Consider the following 20,760-nt stretch of genomic DNA (forward strand, 5'->3'; position numbering starts at 1 on the left):
AGGTCATTTTATCAAAATACCTTTTATAGTGTGTGCTTTGGTGTCTTGTTTAAGAAATCTTTGCCTAGCTATATGCCACAAAATATTCTTCCTACTTTAAGTAATAGTTTTAGCTCTTACATTTAAGTCTTATATTATTTATGAGTCAGTTTTGGGGTATGCTATGCTCCATTCTCTTTCCTTTCCTTCTGATATTCTTTTTTACATTGAAATACAGTTGATTTACAATATTGTATCGTTTCAGGTGTACAATGTAATTATTTACTATTTTTGTTTGTACTCTGTGTGAAGTTGCTGTGAAGTGTTGGCTGCATTCCCTGCGCTGCACCTTATATCCTTGTAACTTGTTTATTCTATGCTACCTGATGGTTTGTGCGTCTAATCACCTTCACCAGTATCACCTCTCCCCCACCCTTCTACCTTCCTTAACCACTAGCTTCTTCTCTGTATCTGTAAACTTGTTTCTGTTTTGTTATATTCATTCATTTGTTTTATTTTATAGATACAAATATGAATGAAAACACAATATTTGTCTTTCTCTGACTTATTTTTCTAAACATGATACTCTCCAGATCTATTCCTATTGCTGCGAATGGCATTTTCATTTTAATGACCAAATAATATACTATTGTGTATGTGTGTGTATATATGTATACGATGTATATATATATATATACACACACACATATATGTACACCGTATATATATATATATATATGTATGTATGTATATATGTACCATATATAATACACCCCACACCTTTATCCATTCATCTCTTGATGGACTCATAGGTTTCTTTCATATCTGATATTCTAATTATGCATACATTTGACCTGTTCAGAACAGATCCCCCAAGGCTCTATTAGTTTTAAATATTTTTTAATTTCTGCTCTTCACAATGGATGCTGGGCTGGGTGAAGCACAAGCTGGAACTGAGATTGCTGGAAGAAATATCAGTAACCTCAGATATGTAGATGACACCACCCTTATGGCAGAAAGTGAAGAAGAACTAAAGAGCCTCTGATAAAAGTGAAAGAGGAGGGTGAGAAAGTTGGCTTCAAACTCAACATTCAGAAAACTAAGATCATGGCATCTGGTCCCATCACTTCATGGCAAATAGATGGGGTGACAATGGAAACAGTGAGAGACTTTATTTTGGGGGGCTCCAGAATCACTGCAGATGGTGACTGCAGCCATGAAATTAAAAGACACTTGCTCCTTGGAATAAAAGGTATGACCAACAAAGGCAGCATATTAAAAAGCAGAGACATTACTTTGCCAACAAAGGTCCGTTTAGTCAAGGCTACGGTTTTTCCAGGAGTCGTGTATGGATGTGAGAGTTGGACTATAAAGAAAGCTGAGTGCTGAAGAATTGATGCTTTTGAACTGTGGTGTTGGAGAAGACTCTTGAGAATCCCTTGGACTGCAAGGAGATCCAACCAGTCCATCCTAAAGGAAATCAGTCCTGAATTGGAAGGACTGATGCTAAAGCTTAAACTCCAATACTTTGGCCACCTGATGTGAAGAACTGACTCACTAGAAAAGACCCTGATGCTGGGAAAGATTGAAGGCAGGAGGAGAAGGGGATGACAGAGGATGAGATGGTTGGATGGCATTAATGACTTGATGGACATGGGTTTGAGTAAGCTCTGGGAGTTGGTGATGGACAGGGAAGCCTGGCATGCTGCAGTCCATGGGGTCGCAAAGAGTTGGACATGACTGAGCTACTGAACTGAACTGACTGTGGATAGTTTCTATTGATCTATATTCAAGCTCATTTGTTTTTCCCTCTGTCATGTCCATTTGACTGTTAATTCTAGCCAGTGAATTTCTTGCTTTAGAAATTGTAGTTTTTAGTTCTAAAATTTATGTTTTTCTTCTTAGTTCTATTTCTTTTCTGAGAATTCCCATTACTCTACTGGGATTTCTCACACACTAAGAAATGTGCTTTGTTTAACTTCAAGTAGTTCATAGGTAGTGAAAGTATTCACTCTAAAATCCTTGTAAGTTCCACATGTGGTTCATCTTGAGTCTGACTTCACCGAATTTTCTTTCTTTGATCATGTTTACATTTTCTTGATTCTTTGTATATTAAGTAATTTTGTATTGCAACCTAGATGTTATGAATTTTAAGTTGTGGAGATTCTGAATCTGTTATTTTTCTCTGATGACTGTTGTTTCCTTTGGATTAGCAGATAATTTTCTTGGCTTGATTTGAATTGGAAATTTTCTTTCTCTTGCAGTAGCTCCAGTCTCAGTAAAGCCATGTCAGGTTCTTGGTATAGAGTTTGGGGGGGTATGCCTTGCAAGGCAGGTATGTCTCCAGTGCAGACAGCACCCTGTCTAGGTGAAAAACTGTAGAGACAGGAAGTCACCTTCCTAAGTGAACATGAACTTCTCATCTGAATCCTTGTACTTCCATTCACTCTTCAGTACCTGCATCTGATTGTTTTTTTGAATTGTGTCTGGGTTTTAGAGTTATCTTCTGTAGGAAGGTTGTCTTCAGGGTTTTTAGTCCAATATATCTGGAATCAAAAGCCTAATGTCCCTTTTTAATAGTAAAATTTTGTATTTTGTAGTGAATGATGATTAACAGTCTAGGAAAATTTTCCTAACTTCTGCCTCTTTAGACTATGCATGAAATGGGGAAAAGAATTCATTCACTTCAACATTGCTCAACCTGATATATATAAAACTGTATCACTTAGCTTCGCAATTAAAGTTTTAAATCATAGAAGACACTACAAGTCATTTCTGGCATCGTTTAATAATGGCCAGTTCTTATAAGGCATGATGCAAGAGATACAGACAAGTGTTTAAAGGATCCTTGTTCTCCAGCAGTTTAGAATCTAATACAGAGGATACAATAAAAGCATAAAAACTGTCACCCAGTGGCTTTGCTTGGTACTGTGAGAGAATTATAAGGTATAAGGGAAGTTCAGAAGGGGAGAGACTAGTTCTCAGTGGAGAGATTAGGAAAAGACTTCATGAAAGAGCTGACATTTGGGTTGGTTTCAAAAGTGGGAACTGTTTGGGGGTATAAAGGAAAGGGGGAATTTCAAGAAGGAGTAGTGTAAATAAAGGTGAGAAGGAACTATGCAAAAACCATGTGGGTAACTTTGCACCTGTGGTTCTCAAAGTTTAGTGTATGCAAGAATCACCAGACAGGGCTTCCCTGGTGGCTCAGCGGTAGAGAATCCGCCCACTAGTGCAGGAGACACGGGTTCTACCCTGAGCCGGGAAGATCCCACACGCCTCGGAGCCACACAGTCCGTTCACCGCAACAACTGAGCCTGCGCTCTAAGGCCTGCGAGCGGCCACGGCGGAGCCCGCGCCCAGGACCCCGCCCTGCAGCGGGAGAGGCTGCGCGGTGAGCGGCCCCGAAGCAACGAAGACCTAGACAGCCAAAAACAGATACACAAGTAGAGTTATATATATATATTATGTATATATATTATGAAGAATCACCTGAGAAAGCTATGTGGATCCTTGAGCCTTACTAGAAAACTGCTTTAGCAGTCTGAGATGAGGTCCGGGAATCTGAAGGTTTAAGAATAACCCCTAAGTCTTTCCATTCAGATTCTCTGGGTCCCCCTCCCCACCCTCTTCACAAAACTTCCTTAGAGTGGGACCTGTGTGTGGAATAATAGGTGATGATTTGGAGATGATTTGCAACCAGGTGGCCAAGAGGCTTAGCAGCTGTTCCAACAAGTTTGTTTTGGGGCCTGAATAAAGTTCACAATGTCATACATGTTAGAGATCTATTTTGAAATGTTTATACCTGAAATGATAGTTGGAGTTTGCTTCAAAATAATGCAATTTGGGCAGGACTGAGAAATGGAGAGAGAGAATGCGTGAGAGTGTGGAGGAAACAGAGCTGGCCGTGTGCTGATGGCTGCTGAAGCTGGTGACGGTTTATCATGTTGCTCTGTCTACCTCTGTGTATGTCTGAAAGCTTCCATAGTAAAAAGTAAATAAGAAGAGATCAGAAGAAAAGGGTGAAAAACAAGAGACAAAAACAAGAAAACCACTTAGAGATGCAGAGTAGTGCTGTGGTAGTAGATGCGGTAGAGATGCAGACGGTTTTGCATGTCTATTTACCGGGTGGCTCATTTGTTGACATTTCTTAACGAGCCCTCGAGTTCCTCATCTTTAGAATAGGGATAATAGTATATTACTGATAGGCTTGTTCGGGGGATTAAATGTGATATGCGATGTAAAACACTTAGCACAGTGCCTGGCCCATCATATTTCTTAAGAGAGCTTATTTTTATTATTACTCAACTTTGTCCGGCAACGGAGAGCTAGTAAAAACATTTGAGCCCTAGAGTGACTAATCAAAACTGTTTCCAAAACATCAGAAAAGCTATTTCTGCTCACTGGGGTTATTACAGAAGAAATTTAAACTTTCAGTATTAGAGCCCAAGAAAACAGTAAGACAGGTCATACCAACCTCAGCCTTCCAACTGAGCTGCAGAGGTTCTCGCAGGAGCTGTGTAGAGGTTGCGTCAGCCTTAGGAATAGAGAGACAGGTTTTCTGCTGGAATGAAGCCAGAGGCCTGGGGAGGGCAGGAGGCTGGTAGCGGCCAGTCAAGGGTCTGCATCTTGAAGCCAGTGCGGCGGTGAAGGACCCGGAAGCAAAGAGAAACCAGTGTAAGCAGTGTAAGTGGTGTAACCCTGGGTGATGCAGGGTCTACAGGGCTGGTCTAAGTGACTGGGAGGAGGAGCCAGAGCCAGAAAGGGAAGGAGTTTGATGAGACATCAGGATGGGCTCAGAGACTTTTAGCAAAATGAGCAAACTGGTCAGAGAAAGATCTAGAGTTAAGTTCCAGTTCTAAACTGATGAGGCTAAAATGCTGCAGACATAGGGAACCAGTATCAGTTTGCAGAGGCATTGGAGAGGGCTAAGGGTGTATATTGGGCTTCCCTGGTGGCTCAGCTGGTAAAGAATCCACCTGCAATGCGGGAGAGCTGGGTTCGATCTCTGGGTTGGGAAGATCCCCTGGAGAAGGGAAAGGCTACCAACTCCAGTATCCTGGCCTGGAGAATTCCATGGACAGAGGAGCCTGACGGGCTGCAGTCCGTGGGGTCGCAGAGAGTTGGACACAACTGAGTGACTTTCACAAGGGTATAAATTAAGCCAAGATCTACAGAGGAATGAGTTTCCATGGGAGGCTAGTTGTGCTTGATGAGGCCAATGAGTCAGTAGCCAGATTCCTGCAGTTACCTGGAGTGGCCACTCCAGACAGACCTGGGTCATCATGACCTGCAGAAGACTGCACATCTTCTGGTGGCTCCGGAGGTTAGATTTCATCAGCCTCTGCTTCCCTGGTGGCTCAGCGGTAAAGAATCCTCCTGCAATACAGGAGGTGAGGGTTTGATCCTGGGGTGGGGAAGATCCCCTGGAGAAGGAAATGGCAACCCACTCCAATATTCTTGCCTGGGAAATCCTATGGACAGTCCATGGGGTTGCAAAGAGTTGGACATGATTGAGCAACTAAATAACAACAGCAGCAACTTGACTTTAGCAGAGAATTATTTATGTCTCGTCTTGCTTTTGCCATAGTGATGTGGTCTAATGAAACATGAGTAATAGCAAGTTGTAAATATTTATCTTATCCTCCCCATATCTCTACTCTTTGAAAAGACACTGCAAAATATCAGTTGTGGAAACACGTGACTGCTTCTGTATGGTGCTTGAACTTTTCTCCGTGGAGCATGGTTATAAACTATTGCCTATTTATTGTGAAGGACCGCTATCACCTCTGTCCCCTATCCTGGCTAGTACTGTAAGAGAGCTATTTTAGGCTTTAGATAAATGGTAATGACGGAAATCTAAGTGACATGTCCTGGTCTGAATTTCTGTGACTCTTTGATTAGATGACTATCAAACCTTAGAGAATAAAGGCTGTTTTCAACAGTTTAATAATTTGTGCACATGCAAACAACAAATAGCAAAAACTTAACTCATGTGGCATATGTTTTTAGTGAATGTTTTTGAGACAGCAGAGTTATTCAGATACTTTACCCAACTTTCATTTTACCACTATAAACCTGTTCTTAATCTTAGTAATATTAAATCACCAAGGAATTGCTGAATAACTCATAAACATGCTTATAACATAAACTTTTCAACAGTTAAAAAAAGTGACATAGACTAATATCTATTGACATGCAAAAGATATATATTAAGTGAAAAAATAAGGTTTCAGATGAGTAAATATATTGAGCTTATTTTGCACGAAAACTGTCAAATGCATGCACCAGTGCATAGTGTTTGTACACAGAGAAACTTCTGGAAGGATATACTCCGTAATGTGAACAGTGGTTAAATTTTGTGATGTGATTACTAGTAATTTCTATTTTCTTCTTGACACGTGTACTACATGAAGGTAAGTAAGCATTTTGTTGTGTGTGTGATAAGGAAAAGTAAAGCTTTGTAATGAGAAATACTCCTATACCACTTAAACTGTATTGAAATATTGCCAGCAGTGAAGGACTCTAGACTTTCCCCCTAGTTAGTTGCTGGTAAGGCACAGTTACGGTGAGGGGTAAATCACCGTTTAAGGGAAAAAGCACATGAAAGATGAGCATTCTATAGGGTGAACACCACGTTGCTCCCTTGGGCCCTGTTATGTTGGAGTGTTCCTAAGTGTCCAGTGTAGTTCTAAGCACTGATGGCTCCTGCTGAGCTAATCTAATCCGATGCTTCACTTTATAGGTGAGGAAAGGAAGATGAAAGACAATAAGTGAATTTCCCGAGGTCACACAGCTCCTAGTGGCAGAAGTGGGAGTGGGACCCAGCCTGCAAAGCCACTGGAGGTCACGTTTTCTGATTTCTACACATGTTCTCTTTAAACCACATCCTAAATGTTTTTTTCTCCCTTATTTGATCTTCAAATGAAGAATGCTTCTATACTTATTTTTGAACCCATAGGTGTTTGTATAGGGGCAAGAATCTAGCAGAAGAGTTGCTTTATGATATGTGAGCCATAACTTAGAAAATTTTCATTGAAATACATTTAATTCCTAGTAGAAGAAAGCTTATATGCTTCTTAACTCTCTAGGCAGGGCAGTTCATTAACACTGGCGTGACTTTCTCTGCTAATAACTCTTGTCTTTTCTTCAACAGCTGGCCGCTTTCCGCACGCTCCTGTGTACTGGGGAGGGTGAAACAGCAGCCTTTTTGCTGAGCAATCACCGTCCACCACAGCCTTTGAGGGGCCGAAAAGTGAGAGCCTCTTTCCGTTAAAAGTTGTCACCAAGAGACCACCCCAGACATGCCTGTGGAGAGAAAACAAAACAAACGCAAAATTCCCGACTAACTGTTCTTTCCTAGAATTGTAATTTATGGGGTGACTTTTATGGGGTGACATAGCCATTTTGCCATCAGCTTGTGCCCAAAGAAAATCAGATCTTTTGAATCAAACTGACTTAAGTCATCTGTCTCAGATTTGCACTCTTACGTATATAAGCAGCAAACATTGATGTGTATTAAAGCCCATAGAATACATCTTTTTCAACCTGTGTGACCACAGGGCGGGCATCTCAAACCTCAGAACGTACTAGGAATCGTCCCTTGCCATAGAGACTGATCAGTCACGTCTCTCAGTGGTGTTGGCGATATACTTACATTCCCAGAGTGATAGGATAGTGGTACCTTTTTCTAAACAAGTGATTCTGCTGGATATCTTGATATCATCCCAATTCGTAAAAGTAGATACTATTTCCTTTTCAAGTGAATTTTCATTTGGATTATGTTGCTGGGTCTCATTGTGGAGTACTGCTGATAAAGCGAACAGAATGAGAGCTGTGGGGAGATGGGATATAGTGAATTAAAGCACCTATTCCACAGCTCAAGAAGAGCCCATCCAGTTTTCCTGAGGACTTCCCCAGGATATAAGTAGCTATTTAAACTTTAATGATTTACACACCTATCTCATTCACTTGGTGATGTTAATAATAAACTGGCTGATAATTGATCAGACACAGTGATTGTCAGTTTATGACATAAACGATGTTTATGGCGTGGTTTGAAACTAGTGGTACCACGCGGGCAGAGCTGCCTGTGGGCTCGAGGGACAGATTGCCTAATTTTGCCCTGTGTTTTGGCAGCAGAGCAGAGAGCAGTCCTGTGAACATCACTGTTTTGTCAACTAATGGGGAGAATTACTCGAGTCTCAAATATTCGCTCGGTCCACAGTCCCGTCAGCCCTTTTCCATAGCAGTGCCTAGCTCCCCTTACGCACGTGTTCCCCGCATCTCCTAAGCAGTTTTGTAAGTTGGTCCTTGATACTCACTTTAACCTGTTATCTCATATATTTTTGCTTGGTTTTGGTGAAGAAGAAAGGGAGAGGTCCTTCTGCTCTTTCTGGTACAAAGGGAGTGACACTAAGCCTTAACTTAATAATCAAATTTAAGACGAACACATACTACACTCCTGTCATCTTCTGAAAGAAGTTAACTGAATTTCCTTGATTGTGATGATTTGTTTCATACACCTGTCTTTCTCTGGATGTAGATTTTCATAACTGGAAGTATTCAGTAAATTGTGTAACAATGACGTATATGTTTGCATTAAGATGAATTCCTAAGATGAAAGCTCCTTTGATTTTCTTTTTCACTTTACGTTATCTAGCTTGAGGCCTTGTAGGAGATTGACATATAATAAATATGTAATTAATTGGATATCTTAAACCTTTATTCTGTATCTTTGGTGATTATCTTGCTGCTGGCAATCAAATGTACTGCTAAGTTCATGTAACAAGTAAAGTGCAATTTATCTCTTGAAAATTACTTTTTTCTTAAAGGAATACTTGTTAAATCTGCCTGTGTAACCAGAAGTTCTAATGGCTTTAGAAAGACTGGTGTTGAATGAATTTCTTTAGTTTGGAAAGACATGTTGTGAAGTATCCTAGTGAGTCAAAGAAGTCTGTTTTCTCAGAGAAAGTAACTAACATGTAAGACAGGGATTCTAGTTACTGTGTATGAGCATTACCACTTTGTAATTCATGGTTTCTGCCACAGTATTCCATCAGTTCTATGCTACAGACTGGACTTTAGTAGACAAAAAAGTCCATACGGCACTGATTTCCTTGAAGGTTGTCTGCTAATTTATTTATCTCTCAGAGGCAAAAAGGTCTAAGTGTTATCCAAAACTGTTATCTTTTGCAAAGATTAAAGAGTTGTAAATACTAATCTTTTGTTTCCCACCTGTATTGGATTTATATTTGTTAAGCATTTTGTATTTTAACTTAAATTGGATTCAATCACAATAAAGATAATGAGACAAACTTTGAACTTGTTTATGCAAGATACAGAATGAAATTACACTTTTACAGTCTGTATTTAGAAGACAGTTTCAAATCCACAGAAAAATTATAAGCACATTTTTTTTTCCCTCTGAATTTGGGAGTAAAGTTGCCAACAGGTTACTGCATCATCTCAGAAACTTCAGTGTATTTTTTCACAAGTTAGGACATTATCCTACAGAACTCTGTGTGTGTGTGTGTGTGTGTGTGTGTGCGCGCGCGCGCTCAGTCACTCAGTCATGTCTAGCTCTTTGCAATCCTGTGGACTATAGCCCGCCAGCCTCCTCTGTCCATGGGATTCTCCAGGCGAGAATACTGGAGTGGATTGCCATGCCCTCCTCCAGGGGATCTTCCTAACCTAGGGAAGAAACCTGTGTGTCTTATGTCTCCTGTATTGGCAGGCAGAATCTTTACCATTGCACCACCTGGCAAACCCTACACAACCGTAGTATGGCTAAAATAGCCATGAGACTCAGTTCAGTTCAGTTGAGTTGCTCAGTTGTGTCCAGCTCTTTGCAACATCATGGACTGTATCATACCAGGCCTCCCTGTCCATCACTAACTCCCAGAGCTTGCTTAAACTCCTGTCCATTGAGTCGGTGATGCCATCCAACCATCTCATCCTCTGTCGTCCCCTTCTCCTCCTGCCCTCAATCTTTCCCAGCATCAGGGTCTTTTCCAATGAGTCAGCTCTTTGCATCAGGTGGCCAAAGCATTGGTGTTTCAGCTTCAGCATCAGTCCTTCCAATGAATATTCAGGACTGATTTCCCTTAGGATGGACTGGTTTGATCTCTTTGCGGTTATTGCGTTTCCTTCGGTTGGGCACTGGTCCTCAGTCTTTGGTTTCATGATTTCGACCACCTGATGCGAAGAACTGACTCTTTGGAAAAGACCCTGATGCTGGGAAAGATTGAAGACGGGAGGAGAAGAGCACAAGAGGGCTTCCTTCGTGGTCCAGCAGTTAGGAATCTGCCTGCCAATGCAGGGGACACGGGTTCAGTCCCTGCCCCGGGAAGATCCCACGTGCTGCGGCATGGCTAAGCCCACGCACCGCAGCTCCTGAGCCGGCGCTGGAGAGCCCATGCCGGGCAATTCCTGAAGCCCGGAGCCTCTGCGCGGCAACAAGAAGCCTCTGCAAGGGGAAGCCCGACCCCGCAGCTGGAGAGAGCCTGCACTCAGCAGTGGAAATCCAGTGCAGTCACAAACAGATAAATAAAATTCAAAAAATGTTAAAAAAAAAAAAAAACCTGCACATTAAAACAGAAAAGGACACGAGATCAAATTTTTTTTTTTTTACTAATGCTTTGATGAAGTGATAAATGGGTCCTTTCCCACAGTGAGAAGGAAGACCAGAGATCTGTCAAATGTGGTACCCGAAGTGGAACCGGAGAACCTGGCCTATATAAGGACAGAGACGCTTGTGGACCCGATCAGCGAGTCTTCCGAGTGTAGACACCGGGTTCTGACCACTGTGGTCTGTCTCCTGGTGAGCTCTCAGGTCTCAGGAGGCAAGGTGTCTCCATTAGACCTTGTCCTCACCTCTTCCAGCCTCCGTCGAATCTGTCCATCCACCGGTGTGGACTGATGATCTCTAACTAGTCACGGGGCCCTGTATTCACGGATGGCTCAAGAAGCATTTGTTGAAAGAATTAACCAGTCAACACAGGAATGGATAACTATACTGATTCTGTGTAAACTTAGCACATCCTGCAATCTGTCCTTCCGCAATAAACTAGCAAGTGCCCGTAAGTAACTGATCTGGATTCTGTATGTTAGTCGCGCAGTTGTGTCCAGCTCTTTGTGACCCCATGGACTGTAGCCCACCAGGCTCCTTTGTCCATTGGATTCTCTAGGCAAGAATACTGGAGTGGGTCGCCATGCACTCCTCCAGGGGATCTTCCTGACTCAGGGATCGAACCTGGGTATCCCCCCCATGGCAGGCAGATTCTTTACTGTCTGAGACACCAGGGAAGCTAAAAATCCAAGCAATTTGTTCTGTAAAGGAAATGTTAGTTTACCAGTTGTGAAATTAACCCAAGATAAATGTGTAGGGGCTATAGGTTGCATTGTTGTGACGTAACTAAACGGGACACCCTCTCCCCAGGATGTGCTGTGCCTTGTCACTCAGCCGGGTCCGACTCTTTCGTATCCAGGTCTCCCACACTGCAGGCGGATTCACCATCTGAGCCACCAGGAACCCCAGGACGGTCTCCAGACAAGTTATTGCCCTTCTTGCAAAAGCCAAGGTTCTCACACCTCTCCTCTGAGCAAAACCTTCTATTGCCCTCACCTGGACAACTCGAGAATTTCCTTCCACAGCAAGTGCTACAGACCAGTGGCCCTCAGTCTGGTCTGAAGACCCCTGAGGGTTCTGAGACAGTTTCAAGGGGTCAGTGAAGTCAAAACTATTTTCTGGATTTCCCTGGTAGTCCAGTGACTAGGATTCTAGGCTCTCCACGCCAGGATCCTGGGTTCAATCCTTGGTCAGGGAACTAAATCCCACAGGCCACAACCGAAGATCCCATGTACCACTGAAAATATGGAAGATCCTAGCACAGCCAAATCAACCAAAGAAAACAGGGACTTCCCTGGCAGACCAGTGGTTAAGACTTCGCCTTCCAAGGCAGGGGGTGTGGGTTTGATCCCTGGCCAGGGAACTAAGATCCCACATGCTTCACAGCCAAAAAACCAAAGCATTAAAAAAAAAACAACAGGAAGCAATATTGTAACAAATTCAATAAAGATAGACAGACACAAACAAACAAATGAACAACAACAACAACAACAAAAAAAAACTCAAAGAAAAAGAAAACTATTGTTTAATTGTCCCAGGAAGCTATCTGCCTTTTTCACTACTGGACACTTGCATTACCAATGCAAAAGCAATGATGTTTAAAACTGCTGATTTCTTAGCATCAGGGTTGTGACTGTAAATGATATGTAAATGGTATTAGTAGTCATACATATGCATGTGTGAGTGCTAAGTCGCTTCAGTTGTGTCTGATGGACTGTAGCCCACCAGGCTCCTCTTGTCCATGGGATTCTCTAGGCAAAAATACTGGAGTGGGTTGCCATTCCTTCCTCCAGAGGATCTTCTTGACCCAGGGATCAAACCCATGGCTCTTAAGTCTCCTGCATTGGCAGGCGGGTTCTTTACCACTAACACCACCTGGGAAGCCCATGTACATATATATATATATGTATGTATTACTCACATAGAAAAGGTAAATGGTAGTCACATCATCTCACATTATTTGACATAGGATTAATTACCTAATTTCAGGTACTTCTAGATTTATTCTTCCTAACATCAAGTTCAAGGTCAAGAAATTTTCATTAGTTCCTGTTTAGGTGCTGAAGGAATAATACAATTTTTTTCTAAATTTAGGTTAACTCCTTGATTTCAAGGCCACACTACTTATTGTAGTCACTTGAGGTCCTGGCCTCGTAGTTCCCTGGGTTCTGCTAACAGAAATTTTCCACTGACTTTTTGCTTCTAGCAAACTTCTCCTCCTTCTGTTCTAAGTACTCAGTTTGGAAAAATTTCTTCCCAGCCCTTTCTCTTTTTCTGATGGGGTGTTTCTGAATGCTTTTGACCATGACCTTCAAGTTTCCTTGCCACATCCTTTCCTAACCCCTGATCCCCTTTTTGGTATCTCCTTCTCTTCCACCCTTAGGGAATTGTCTCTCCAGGGCTTCTATCTTCCAGTTCTTGCTTCTCCTCTTGGAAAAGAGTAGCTGTCCTGACAGGTTAGTTATGATTCTGCTTTCTTGCTGGGTCATAGCAATACAAGAAGGGAATGTGCGACCAGGAGCTGGCCATCACAGTATTTTCCTAAGAAATTGCACTAGCGGATCTGCCTTGACGGAACTCTCCAGGTCCAGACACAGGGCTCAGCTCTGCAAGGTCTGAAACCCAGTTCATCACAACAATGAATACCTTTTTCAAGTGCATACCCAAAGAGTGAGTTTGCAAGGCTGCTATATAAAACAAAACTCAAGTTATTAATTTAGGAAGAGTAATACAAGTCTTACCTTAGCTTGAAATACTCAAGCTGGACCTTGAGTATAGTTCTTAGCTGGGTCATTCATTCAGGGGACATTTACTGAGTTCCACTAGGAAGACTACCATACACAGAAAACTGAATCAAAAGTTTGCCTGGTGTGTATGGAACTCAGAACAAAGAGGATAAATAGAAGCAGTAAGTGTTTTATGACTAGACCTGGAAGAGTATGAAACATCCAAGTCCCTAAAAGGGTGCTTTTAAAAATCAAAACCACAATGAGGTACCATCTCACACCGGTCAGAATGCCTCCTATCCAAAAGTCTACAAACAAGAAATGCTGGAGAGGGTGTGGAGAAAAGGGAACCCTCTTACACTGTTGGTGGGAATGCAAACTAGTATAGCCACTATGGAGAACAGTGTGGAGATTCCTTAAAAAACTGGAAATAGAACTGCCATATGACCCAGAAATCCCACTGCTGGGCATACACACTGAGGAAACCAGAATTGAAAGAGACAAGTGTACCCCAATGTTCATCGCAGCACTGTTTATAATAGCCAGGACATGGAAGCAACCTAGATGTCCATCAGCAGACGAATGGATAAGGAAGCTGTGGTACATATACACAATGGAATATTACTCAGCCATTAAAAAGAATACATTTGAATCAGTTCTAATGAGGTGGATGAAACTGGAGCCTATTATACAGAGTGAAGTAAGCCAGAAAGAAAAGCACCAATACAGTGTACTGACACATATATATGGAATTTAGAAAGATGGTAACGATGACCCTATATGCGAGACAGCAAAAGAGACACAGATATAAAGAAGAGACTTTTGGACTCTGTGGGAGAAGGTGAGGGTGGGATGATTTGAGAGAACAGCATTGAAACATGTATTATATCATATGTGAAACAGATCGCCAGTCCAGGTTCAATGCATGAGACAGGGTGCTCAGGGCTGGGGCACTGGGATGACCCAGAGGGATGGGCTGGGGAGGGAGGTGGGAGGGGGGTTCAGGACAGGGGGCACATGTAAACCCATGGCTGATTCGTGTCAATGTATAACAAAACTACTACAATATTGTAAAGTAATTAGCCTCCAATTAAAATAAATAAATTAAAAAAAAAATAAAAATGAGACTATAATGATAGAATATTGTTGGTTGTATCTCCATAGCACTGCCTCTAAAATACGGATAATTTTGGCAGAAGGACTTTGGTCTCTTGGCTAATATTATCTCAGCATTGGGTCATGCTTGGATAAACTTTATTAATATGCACCTCTGCAGTTTTCCTTTTCTCTGTTCTTTTGTGACGAATCAACCTTTTCCCTAGTTGGCACACTCTTTTTTTTGGACAAGTCACATTAACTCAAGTTAGAGTTTAAAATCTGAAGGCCACTCTGCGCTTTAAGGAGAGTTTTCAAAAGTCTGCTCTTATTCATAATCTATAGATTATAAAACCAAACTCGTAGAGCTATTTAGCTGATATGTAAACTTTTAAACTTATTTTTCTTATTCTCAAGCCTTTTTTTTTTTCCCCTTGGAAGGTCTCAGTAAATCTTTCAAGACTAACAATGGTATTGTTTAAATCTATTTACAGAATAGATAAAAAAGAAAACAAAGAATGAGACAGCATACTAAAAAGAACTCAATGTATCCTGTTTCTTCATTTTATTTTGTTTTATTTTTATGGTGATTTTCTCCTAGGGAAACAACATTTTATTTTATTTTATTTCAGTTCAGTTCAGTTCAGTCCCTCAGTCATGTCCAACTCTTCGCAACCCCATGGACTGCAGCACGCCAGGCCTCCCTGTCCATCACCAACTCCCGGAGTTTACTCAGACTCATATCCATCGAGTTGGTGATGCCATCCAACCATCTTATCCTCTGTTGACCCCTTCTCCTCCTGCCTTCAGTCTTTCCCAGCATCAGGGCCTTTTCAAAGGAGTCAGCTCTTCACATGAGGTGGCCAAAGTATTGGAGTTTCAGCTTCAACATCAGTCCTTCCAATGAATGTTCAGGACTGATTTCCTTTAGGATGGACTGGTTGGGTCTCCTTGCAGTCCAAGGGACTCTCAAGAGTCTTCTCCAACACCACAGTTCAAAAGCATCAATTCTTTGGTGCTCAGCTTTCTTTATAGTCCAGCTCTCACATCCATACATGACTATTGGAAAACCCATAGCTTTGACTAGATGGAACTTTGTTGGCAAATTATTTTATTTAAGTGTAGTTAATTTACAATGTTGTGTTAATTTCTATTGTACATTAAAATGACATGTATACATTATTTTTCATATTCTTTTCCATGATGGTTTATCACAGGACTTTGCTGTTTATTCATTCTGTATACCATTGCTTTCATCTCCTAATCCCAAATTCTCAATCCATCCCTCCCTCCCCACCTTGGCAAAGGCAGTTCTGTTCTCTGTGTCTGGGAGTCTGTTTCTGTTTTGTGGATACATTAATTTGTGTCATATTTTAGATCTCACATATATAAGTGATATGATATGGTATTTGTCTTTCTGACTTACGTCACTTAGTAGGCTAATCTCTAGGTCCATCCATGCTGCTGCAAGTGGCATTGTTTCATTATTTTTAACAGCTGAGTAGTACTCCATTGTATATATGTACCACATCTTCTTTTTGCACTCATCTATTGATGGAAATTTAGGTTGGGCAAACTTAATACGTGATACAGACAGATGCACTGTTTACTAAGTCAGCCAAGATGAGAAACCAAAGGGTGAAATCAGGGGTATAGATGGGAGGCATCGACTGTGGTAAATACCAATCAGACTATTCACAATTCTGTGACTGAAGATTTTGCATGTATAAAGACTTTTAAAGACAATTTTCGGGTCTGTTATACAATGAACATCTTTGGGATGCGGGACACTCCTGCAGCCCTGATCCCAGGGGGTCTCTCGAGTATCGTTTACCTCCCCATGCCTTTTTCTCTTCTCTGCTACGGCGTGTGGGGTTTTCCAGCCGCCACTCAATCCTGAAACAGAGCCAGGAAACAGTCATTCCTAAAGCTCCTTTTATTTGCTGTGTGGTCAATATACTTTCTGTGTTTTTCCTTTAAAATGGGAGCCTGGACAGACACGAGCTTGAAGTGCCCCTTCCTCAAACAATGGAAGGGTCTGTTGTAACTTGGAGCTACCCAGAAGCACGCTTTTTGGCCGAGTATACTCACTTATCACTAGAGTTTGAGATTTGATCCCCGATTATTCTTTCACATAATAGAAAAAGAAAATCCAAATCTGGCTTTGCAACCAATATTAAGGAAAGGAGGAAGCTGAGAGCTCTACTTACTGTCATTATTATGAGGATACACTGCATTTCTATCCAAGCAAAAAAATCTCTGTTGCATTTAATGAAGATGATTCCTTTTAAAAAATTAGGAAGATTGACAAGGTTATGAGGCATATTCTTTTAAAAATATTTTTAATAAAAGAATTATTTCATATACATCTCCAAACTGCTAATGTTCAACAACAGATCATTCTGGTATTAGTCCCCATAACTGATTCTGTGCAGATGTGTCAATTAATCACCAGATCAGATAGTATGCTACAAATGACTTGGTAAAACTTAATCACATTCTATTGTTCTGTAATAATTTCTGATATGTGGGCTTAGATGTGAATGTTCTGCAATGAAGTCATAAATCAAAGCCCAAAATCATCTGTGCTCCTTCTCCCCAAAGTTCCTTTAATCTCCTGTAGTCTTGGGACAGAATCAGAGAAATACTGCCTAATTATGAAATTAATTATTGACTAATTAATAACTAAATAATTAAAAACTAGACATGGATATACATACACACATACATGTATATACATACACAGGCACACACATATACATCTATATACACACATACATACCTGTACACACACACACACACACACACACAGTCCTGAAAGTGAAAGTGTTGGTTGTTCAGTCATGTCCAACTCTTTGTGACCCCATGGACTGTTGACCGTTGGGCTCCTCCGTCCATGGAATTCTCCAGGCAAGAATACTGGAGTAGTTTGCCATTCCTTGCTCTAAGGGATCTTCCCTACCCAGGGACTGAACTGTGTCTCCTGAATTGCAGGCAGATTCTTTACCGCCTGAGCCACCAGGGAAGCCCTACACAGAGCCCTACAAACACGCACACACACACACACACACACACACACACACGTGTAGGCATCTCTTCACTTTTTTGAGACACACCTGGTTTCCTCTGTCCTTTCCAGCTGTATCTTTCTCATCTGGTCTTCTCTCTACTTCCCTCCCTCTGTGGGTGAGTCGTTTTCTCGTTCCATGACTTTAAACAACATTTAAATACACATATGTATAGTCCAGCCCCAACCTTTCCTCTGAACTTCTAATTCATATATCCGGCTGCCTACAGGACAGCTGCATGGGGTTTCTGATGGACACCCACGGCCGACACATCCAGACAGACCCCTGCTCTTCCCTGCACCTTGCGCTCTCCCAGGAGCTTCGTACCAGGGACGGGCACCACCAGCTTCTCCAAACTCACAGTCATCTCTCAACCCCCTCTTTCACACCACGTCAGTCTCTCAGCAGGCCCTGTGGACACTTAAAGAGCAGCTCCTAACTGGTTTGCCTGCTCCATTGTTGCCACCTACTGTCTTCTCCACAAAGCAGCCAGAGGAAACCTTAAAACAGAAGCCAATAGGTCAAAGGGCTCCGTTCCATCCAGCACCACACTTCAGGGACTTCCTGTCACTCAGAATAAAAGCCTAAGTCCTCACAGGGCTGGGGCCCCGCGGCACCGTGCGCTGGCTGCCTCTGTCCCCGCTGCCCGCACACCCCTGTGCTTCCTCCAACGGGCCTTTCAAGTCCTCCCATCTCTCAGTCTCTTCACCTTTAAGGCCCTTCTCTGGGTCTTCTCACGGATCACGCCTTCATTCGTCCAAAGGTCACCCCCTCAGAGAGGCTTTCCCTGACCACACTGAGGTAGCACCCATCAGTCTCTTTCTCCTTACCCTGCCTGCCTATTTTCTCATAGCACTTAATATAACATAATATTGTTCATTTCTAATGTCATCTTCTCCTACAGGAAGGTTAACTTTCTTAGGAACAGGGGTTTTACTTTGTTAACTATAGTTTTGAGCACTGAAATAGTCCTTGGCACATGATAGATATAATAAATATCTATTTAATGAACAAATGAATATTTTTTCACTCAAATTTAAAATAAACATAGTCGAAGGGTACCAACTTGCAACTCGAAAAAGAAAATTCTGAAGATCTGAACTGTGGTGTTGGAGAAGACTCTTGAGAGTCCCTTGGACTGCAAGGAGATCCAACCAGTCCATCCTACAGGAGACCAGTCCTGGGTGTTCATTGGAAGGACTGATTTTGAAGCTGAAACTCCAATACTTTGGCCACCTGATGTGAAGAACTGACTCATTGGAAAAGACCCTGATGCTGGGAAAGATTGAGGGCAGGAGGCAAAGGGGATGACAGAGGATGAGATGGTTGGATGGCATCACCCACTCGATGGACATGAGTTTGCATAAACTCCGGGAGTTGGTGATGGACAGGGAGGCCTGGCATGCTGCGGTTCATGGGGTCGCAAAGAGTCAGACGTGACTGAGCGACTGAACTGAACTGATGCACAGAAATGTGATTATAGACAATGCTACTGTATTATACATTTCAAAGTTGCTGAGAGACTAGACCTTAAATGCTCTCACCATATAAAAGAAGTGATAATTATGTGTCAAGAGAGAGGTGTTAGCTAATGCAATATATAAGTATATCAAATCAACACATTGTACATCTTAAAATTACACAGTGTTGTATGTTAATTATAGTTCAATAAAAACAAGTAAAATAACACCATGATTCACAATATAATCTTTAATTTTCTGGAGCAGTCTTGTGCTTCTGCACAAGACTGAGTGTAGACTTACAATTATATGTCAGCTTTGGTACCATATATACAACGTGCAGTATTCCTTAGAAAACCTTTTACAAGATCTAGCGGTCTTTAAGGTGTGAGTTAGTACAGTAATGCATATACATATATGTGCACACACTATTTGCAATTTGCTTTAGTACTTCAAATGGTTTTTGCAAGTTATCATGCAATTTATGAGTGTATAAATCTTACTGTCAAGTCGTGAATTCCCTCGAAGACCCTCCCTCACGGTTTAATGGATGATGTATTTCCAACTCAGGTGGTCACTTTGCCCTGGACACAAGACCTTCCAGAACAATGCTGCTCGTGTGAGACATACCGAGAGACCACCTCCCAGAAGAGCACTGCCTGTGTGAGAGACACTGAGAGATGACCTTCCAGAGCAGCGCAGCTCCTGTGAGAGACACTGAGAGCTGACCTTCCAGAGCAGCGCAGCTCCTGTGAGAGACACGCTGAAAGAAAGGAGAGAAAGGATGCGCGGGAGAGCACGCAGAGCAGGAAAACATGTTCCTGCAGTAAAGCATCCATATCTGAAGGGAGAACGTTTGGTGAAAGAAAAAGAGTATTTTATCAGGAATTAAAAAAAAACTTTTAGAGGAAAAATTCGTGTGAGCAGAATCTCCCTAAAGGGTGAGAAAGGAGGAGGGCAGTGGACAGCCGCGACCTGTTCCTTTTTTGCCCCCAGATGGTGCTGTTGGAGAAGGAAGGCTGATGGGAGCCCCGGGGGGGAGAGGCTGCAGGGAGATCGCGCCTCCCGGGCCTCCAAGGGGAGCCCTGTGCTGTCCTCCCACCTCCTGACAAAGGCTCCCCCTCCTTTACTCCTCAGTATGAGACCGAGTGCCGCCTCTGTGCTCCCGAGTCGGTGTGCTCCTGCTTGGTCCTTAATTCCTCTCTTTTGTCCCCGCCTCCTCTTCGCCCCCTCCCTCAGGTACATCTCAGGCTACCGTGCCCTCCAGGTGCAGCCCTGCCACCTGCTCTGCGAGTCTAATCCTCTGGGCACCATGCAGATCCCACTGCGCCGCCTCTCCGCCCTGCCCAGGGGGAGAAGGCTGAGGAAGCACTCGGTAACAGTCAGGACGTCCCTGCCCTCTGCAGTCTACTTTTGCTAGCGAAAGACCAGGGAAGGGGCCTCAGATTGCCTGACATGTCCCTGGAGTCAGACCTGCTTTAATGCTGAGCTGCAGCTCTTCACCCGTACTGCTGTAAATATGTCATCCTTTTTTCCTGGTTTTTTTGTTTTTTTTAATGAATGGCATAAAGGCTCATCTGCGAGTGTTCTCTTTCTGTGCAAAAGGGATGGATTAGGTCAGGGATCTGTAAACAGTGTTCAGGATACATTGGCGGATATCAGAAATTTACTTATTAAAAGTGTTCTTATCAGATGCCCTCTTATGAAGACATTTGTGTCATTTTTACCATATTGATCTTCTCTTTGGCACCACCTCAGATAGTTCAGTCAGTAAAGAATCCGCCTGCAATGCAGGAGACACCCGT

At 42.4% G+C, this 20,760-nt stretch overlaps 1 protein-coding gene across 3 annotated transcripts in view; it reads left to right on the forward strand.

Annotated features, from left to right (window-relative positions):
- CA13 (carbonic anhydrase 13) overlaps positions 1–20,529 on the forward strand; it is a 50,097-nt gene extending 29,568 nt beyond the window's left edge. The window contains exon 7 of one of the 3 annotated variants that reach the window (XM_081496776.1): positions 19,526–20,529. In XM_081496776.1, coding sequence (XP_081352902.1) covers positions 19,526–19,639 — 114 coding nt within the window. In that variant the 3' untranslated portion in view covers positions 19,640–20,529. Of the gene's footprint in view, positions 1–6,721; positions 9,294–19,525 lie in introns of those variants that run through there. The other 2 variants (XM_081496777.1, XM_081496775.1) reach the window with 2 other exon arrangements.
- Positions 20,530–20,760: the final 231 nt, after the last annotated feature.

The sequence above is a fragment of the Giraffa tippelskirchi genome, chromosome 6, assembly GCF_054371585.1.
Source record: "Giraffa tippelskirchi isolate mGirTip1 chromosome 6, T2T-mGirTip1v1.2.pri, whole genome shotgun sequence".
Taxonomy (NCBI): domain Eukaryota; kingdom Metazoa; phylum Chordata; class Mammalia; order Artiodactyla; family Giraffidae; genus Giraffa; species Giraffa tippelskirchi.